The sequence below is a fragment of the Lonchura striata genome, chromosome Z (assembly GCF_050655825.1).
Source record: "Lonchura striata isolate lonStrDom1 chromosome Z, ASM5065582v1, whole genome shotgun sequence".
Classification (NCBI taxonomy): Eukaryota; Metazoa; Chordata; class Aves; order Passeriformes; family Estrildidae; genus Lonchura; species Lonchura striata.
The window spans coordinates 13,160,172-13,166,635 of NC_140740.1; the positions used below are offsets into that span (position 1 = coordinate 13,160,172).

At 50.5% G+C, this 6,464-nt stretch overlaps 1 protein-coding gene across 2 annotated transcripts; it reads right to left on the reverse strand.

Annotated features, from left to right (window-relative positions):
* Positions 1-1,249: 1,249 nt before the first annotated feature.
* On the reverse strand, positions 1,250-5,912 carry LOC146763646 (uncharacterized). Of its 2 annotated transcripts, none has more exons than XM_085566642.1 (2): positions 4,942-5,912; positions 1,250-3,465 (listed from the first exon to the last, which is right to left on the reverse strand). In XM_085566642.1, the coding sequence occupies exon 2, from the start codon at positions 3,445-3,447 to the stop codon at positions 1,705-1,707; it is 1,743 nt and encodes a 580-aa protein (XP_085422768.1). In that variant the 5' UTR covers positions 3,448-3,465; positions 4,942-5,912; the 3' UTR covers positions 1,250-1,704. The 2 variants fall into 2 exon arrangements, with proteins under 2 accessions (XP_085422768.1, XP_085422769.1); XM_085566643.1 differs by having other exon boundaries at positions 1,250-3,468.
* Between the last annotated feature and the right edge of the window lie 552 nt (positions 5,913-6,464).

The following is a 6,464-nucleotide window of genomic DNA, read 5'->3' on the forward strand; positions in this document are numbered from 1 at the left end:
TGCAGGGGCCTGACTGCCCTTGCCAACATCACTGCTCTGAGACAAGCTGGGCGCAATTTCCAGTGTTTTATACCACACACACACACACACACACACACACACACACACACACACAGACAGACAGTTCTCCCTCCCCTCCTGCACTGCAAATGCAATGAGGGGATGCAGCACCACTGCTGCAGCTGAGCCTGTGCAACTGCACTGCAGGAAGGGAGGGCCTATGCGGGCCTAACCCACCTCGGTGTTCATCTCAGCACTTCTCCCCGCCTGGCCCATCTCCTCCTTTAGCTTTCTATCCCTCTAGTTTACATTTACTATGAAATAATGTCTGTACTAGTGACTCTGGAATAGAGTCTTTCTTGCACCTTAATTCATGCAGAGGCTTCCCTTAATCATCAAATCTTTACTCCATCATTATCCACACTGGAGTTAGGAAAAGCTGTACACTGATACCTTCATTGAGATCCAAGGGACACTACTACTTCAGCCTCCCGAATTCTTCTCACATCTTTTTTCACATGGTAGTCTTCAGCACATGATTGCTGTCATTGTAGAACTCAGAAATTTGTGTCTTTCTTAAACCCAAAAGGTGCAGGGGAAATGGAGCCGACATTTGGAGACAGGTAGGAAGTAGAATGGGATGTCAAAGCCAGCAGCCAGGAAGAAGAGCGGCCACCAGGTGCTGGCTGGAGGTAACTGAGCTACTGCTCAATCCTCTGCTTCTTGCTCATCACAGGTCTGGTCAAGACAGAACCCCGTTTCTACAACAATAACAAAACAATTCATTACTCTCTGACCCAGATCAGGTTTTGCTCCATTCTAAAAAAGCAGGATTTGTGAACTAGCAATGGTTGAAAAAACATGGTTTTTTTTAAAAAATTATCTCTTAAATAATGGAAGACCTCCAGGAAAATATCTGCTCTATTGCATTCCTAGTTTCTCATCCTAGGACTTAGCAAGTCCTTCTCCATGTCTACTGTTAAAAGGCTTTGGGAGGTAGCTCCCACTCCCTTCAGTGTTGCTTCTCTTTCGACCGCCACTTTGCTCTCGGGGGTTTCTCGCCGCTGTCCCCCGTCCCTCCCCGGCCCCCCGGGACCCTCCGGCTAGCTGTCCCCTCCGGGGCCGGGGTTTTCCGCGGTCCCGCTGCCCTGGGCTCACCAGGCAGCGGCTGGGTTAGCACGGTCCGAGCGGCAGCGCTGCCTCAGTCGCCGCAAGGGTTCGAGATAAAGAGACCAAGAGAGACCAATGGTATGCTTGTCCAGAGAGATTGTATTGCCTGAAGCATTGCAGTGACCAAAGGCCCTGGGCTATTGCCCAGATACAGTTTTATACAGCAAAATTAAGAGATAAGGTCTTAAACAATAGAGACAGTGTTCAGCTAAGGCACATCAGAACCACCCCAGGGGCCAGGTCCAATGGGAACTGCTCAGGGGTGGGGAGAAGGGGGTCTACAGAGGAATGCTGAAGCGGGACTTTCCCGAAACAGTGGAGCATACATAAATGTATCTTTTCCCTCAGTTTCTCATTCCCAAAGCCTTTCTAAAACAATGGGGCATACATGAATGTATCCTTTTCCTCAGTTTACCATTCCCAAGGCCTTTCTAAAATCTTCCTCCACGCTACCATGCCAGCATGACTGCAACAATTCCCCGCTTTTCAATTACTAAGATGAACGATGCCTTGGGAGAAGGTAAACTGTGGCTCTTAAACTGCAGTGTCTTTCTGCTTGTCGTCTTCCCACCAATCGCTTTCCGTGGCGGCAGCAGCGATCAAAACCGGCGCGGAAGCCTTCGGCTTCGAGGTGATGACCTTGGAGACGATCCGCTTCAGAATTCCAAATGCTAACAGAACTAAAAACAATGCAACTAGAAAGTAAAAGATGTCTTTTAAAAGAGACACTGCCCACCCAGAAAGGTCCCAGTCTTTGAACAGATTTTTAAACCAATCCTCATTTTCTTGCTTCACATTCCCAATGAGGCTTCTCATTTCCTGAATGGACGAGTGGACACTCTGTCCTTTAGATGACAGATCAAAACAACACAACCCATCAAATTCTTTACATCCATGACCATGTGCCAACAGCAGGAAATCAATAGCTGCCCTATTTTGGAGGGTAGCCTTCCTGGTTATTTCCTCGTCTTCTAGGAGGTCACTCAGGGCTGCTGATGTTAAATTTGCCTGCTTTGTCACCCAGCATTCTAGATTGCCTAATTCACTCAATGCTTTGGCTGCTGCAACCCATGGTAAAAACACAGAGACAGCAACTCTTTTGGATTTTGCCCAATGATAAATTTCTGCATCACAATGTTCATCAAATTGACTTGCACTCCGCTTAGTAATTTTTTTCCCACTTTTTGCTTGCCCAATTGGAATTTGGGTCATGTTGGGGGAAGCAAGGGTCAGATGCCCAAAAGTACATGGACCTCCAATAAGACGAGATGGGATTCCTGGGTACGCTCTGTCCCCACAGATAAGAAACATTCCCTTGTCCAGCTTGCGTGGACGGAAATCAGTGGTGGATGCAAATTTCAGCTTGTAGACAGCTGTGCACCATTGACCTGCTCTGAATTCTACTTTGTACTGTTTGACATGCTCATATAATTTTACTTCTTTGGTTGGGGAAAAATCAAATTGAATGCAAAATTCAGCTTTTGCAGAGCCTAGGAGTTCTAATTCCTGGGGCTCCCCCTCAGCAGTGGGCAAATGTGAAACCCACCCTTGCCACAAAATGAGGGGATTTCGCACTTGTGCTTCAACTTGTCCTGCACCTTTAGGTATTTTATTTTCGTTCACCTGCTTTTGCAAACGGACCAGACCAATTGGAAACTCATCCCCCTTACTTGGAACCCCTATTAAACATGTGGACATCGGATTTTCTGCTGAGGCAGTGGACAAACACATATGATCCTGTTGCAAGGCTTGGGCTAGCGTGACCCACACATTTTTCTTGGGCTGTGGAACAATCCATGCATCCACCGTGGAAGGGTAGATGACCATTCCCTGGAACCAAACGATGAGCAGGAATGTGGAAATTGACATTCTGCTAGTCTGAAAGAAAGATAAAATCATACAACAAAGTGAACTAACTCTGAAAAAGATACAATTTGCTCTGCCAGTATAAAGGAAAATGATTCTCCCCCCTCCCGCCTTCCCCCCTTGTCGAGGAGGCCCTTCAGATCCTGGAGTCCTGGGGGTTGCTGCTCCTGAAGCAACCACCCTTTCCCGTGGTTTTATCACTGAGTCCTCTGTCATCAGCATAGCTTTCCTGGTGCACTCCTCGATGAGCTGATCGAGTGTGGGGGGAGGCGATGATGGAAGGGATAGGATGATTCGCTGACAGACTTCATTTGCATTTGTGGTGACCAGTTCTAATATAAGTTGGTCTTGGAGCTCTGGATTTTGCACCCTCTTTTCCACAGAGGCTCGCACACGATCCACAAAATCCATGAATGGTTCTGAAACAGACTGCTTTAAAGCGGTATATGAGACAATAGGGTCTTTAGAAGGCATATTAAAAAATGCACGTTCTGCTGCATCCCTGGACAGGTCTAACACTGCTCTGGGAATGCCTGCTGCTTGCTTTTCAGCTTGGCTCCAATCACCCTCACCCACTAGATGTTCTAAAGTGATTTCCTCATCCTCTATATCTGTGGAAAGGCTTGGACTTTGCAGAATCTCTGGGAGGAGATCTGCTGCAAGTCTTTTCCACGTTCTTTCCCACAATCTAAACTCAGACTGAGGGAGCAAGCAACTGAAAAGACGTTTCAAATCAGCGGGGACAAATGTCTTGGAGCATAGCGTAGCTTTCAAAATGCTCTTAAAAAATTCACTTCTTTCCCCAAACTCACGCTTCATTTTGCAAAGTTCCCTAATACTATCATACGAAAGGGGCTCCCATTTGGCGTTCTGTCCCCTGGCATTATAAATCACAGGGGCTAAGAACGCAGGCTCGGTCTCTCTGAGCACTTCCCGGCTGACAGCCTGGGCGCTGCCGTTGCCAGGGAAACCGGGAGAGGGAGGGGGAGGAGGAGGAGGGCCGGCTTGTGAGGGAGTGGCCGCAGCCGGCGGGGCTGCGTGGAGCGGGGCTGGGACAGGGACAGGGGGTGGTGATGGAACTGCGAGAGGAGGAGCTGAGGGCTGGACCGGGGGCTGGAATGTGGGCTGAACCGCCGCAAGGGAGGAGGGGTTGGGGTCAGGGACAGGCGGAGGGGGGAATGCGAGGGCTGGGGGCATGTTCTGGGCTGGCACAGGGAGCAGGGAATGCGGGGATAGAGAAGGGAAAACCGCGTGGCCACCTCCATCTTGTGGAGGCTGCACGGGAGGGGGAATGGGGGGTGCAAAGCATGGATTTTCAGCTGCGGGAGCAAAAGCAGGAGGAGGAGAAGGGTTAGAAACTAAATCTACATCTGCACAGTTAGTTTTCTCACCGCAGGGGGTGCGGGGGGGCACCGGGGACGCGACAGGGCGCTTTTCTGCTCCCTGGGCGCCCTGAGTGTCCGCACTCTCTTTCACAACATCGTAAATGACCAAAAACATTCTCATAAAACCTTCTTTCACTGAGGGATCTCCTGCCTTTGTCCTTTCACTCAGCACTGCACCAACACGCTTCCAAAATCGTCTTTCTCTCACTACTTGCTCTGTTATCTCTGGAAAACTTACTGATAACCATCTGACAAACTCTTTTACAAGGCTCTCAGGAAATTTGACACCTGCACTCAGCAGGGGCTCCTGAACTTGTTTATAAATCTCTTTCTGCTGTGTAGTCAGCCTAACACCCATGGCTGGCTTCACAGCAAATCTCAACCAATTACTGCAGCAAACCCAAAGTTCTAAAGCTACGACGGAGACTCCCGTCACGCCTGCGCGCTGGCGTGTCCCCCCACGGGCACACAGGAGCCGATGTCTCCTGGCCGGGCCCCTGCCCCCCAGTACGAGACTCACCCACCGCCGTCCTTTAGACACCACTGCAGCAACGGTTCCCGAACCCCGGGCGGTCTCCCGGGTGTGGAGAGGTGCCGTCCGACCCGTGGCGACCTCGCCGGACAGAAATCGGCGTCTGTCTCCACGGCAACAGTCCCGCTGGGCTGTGTGGAGAGGCAAATGCCTCACACCACCAGCGTGATCCCAGAGCTTCTCCCCGCGGAGCCGACAGCCTGCGTAGCGATTTATTCACACCGCTCTCCGCTCTGCAGCTCGCGGTGACACTGCAAAGTGTCTGGAAAAGCTCCTAGCCAGTGCACTGTCCACGACGGCTGCGGCAGGCTTGCTCAGACCAGTGCAAAGCCCAACGTTGGTGCGCCACTTGTTGCTTCTCTTTCGACCGCCACTTTGCTCTCGGGGGTTTCTCGCCGCTGTCCCCCGTCCCTCCCCGGCCCCCCGGGACCCTCCGGCTAGCTGTCCCCTCCGGGGCCGGGGTTTTCCGCGGTCCCGCTGCCCTGGGCTTACCAGGCAGCGGCTGGGTTAGCACGGTCCGAGCTGCGGCGCTGCCTCAGTCGCCGCAAGGGTTCGAGATAAAGAGACCAAGAGAGACCAATGGTATGCTTGTCCAGAGAGATTGTATTGCCTGAAGCATTGCAGTGACCAAAGGCCCTGGGCTATTGCCCAGATACAGTTTTATACAGCAAAATTAAGAGATAAGGTCTTAAACAATAGAGACAGTGTTCAGCTAAGGCACACCAGAACCACCCCAGGGGCCAGGTCCAATGGGAACTGCTCAGGGGTGGGGAGAAGGGGGTCTACAGAGGAATGCTGAAGCGGGACTTTCCCGAAACAGTGGAGCATACATAAATGTATCTTTTCCCTCAGTTTCTCATTCCCAAAGCCTTTCTAAAACAATGGGGCATACATGAATGTATCCTTTTCCTCAGTTTACCATTCCCAAGGCCTTTCTAAAATCTTCCTCCACGCTACCATGCCAGCATGACTGCAACACTTCAGCATCTCCAGCAAAGCCTCCCCCAAAGGGGATGTCCTGTAAGTTTTATCTAGGTCCCAATTTCTGCTTGTACACACCAGGAAAATACTCAGCTTTTGCTGTCAAACTCCCACATGACTTACTGAAGAGGCACCTGGCTGTTTTAGAGTTTTATGTGTTAAAAATCAGATTAGTGCTTCACTATTAGAATACAGGAGTACGGGGTGTGATGGTTGATTGTGAATTCTCATCGGGATGAACAAAGACAGCAGCCACATGTCAGGAAACTCTTGTGCTTTTAGGTACAGTAGTCTAAGGTCCAGCAGGCTACCTGCTGTGCAGACTCAAAAGCTGTTGGCGGACAAAACCCTTAAATTTGCACAAGAGAGTTTCACAAGTGCTTCCCAATAAGCCCTCAGTGCTGCTCAGTGCCCTTCAATCATCTCTCAGCTCCTCCCAAGGACCTTCTCAAAGCTGCTGACTCACAAGCCACAGCACATGGCCACAAGCTCCCCACACCCACTGCAAACTTCTGAACTGAGCATGGAGT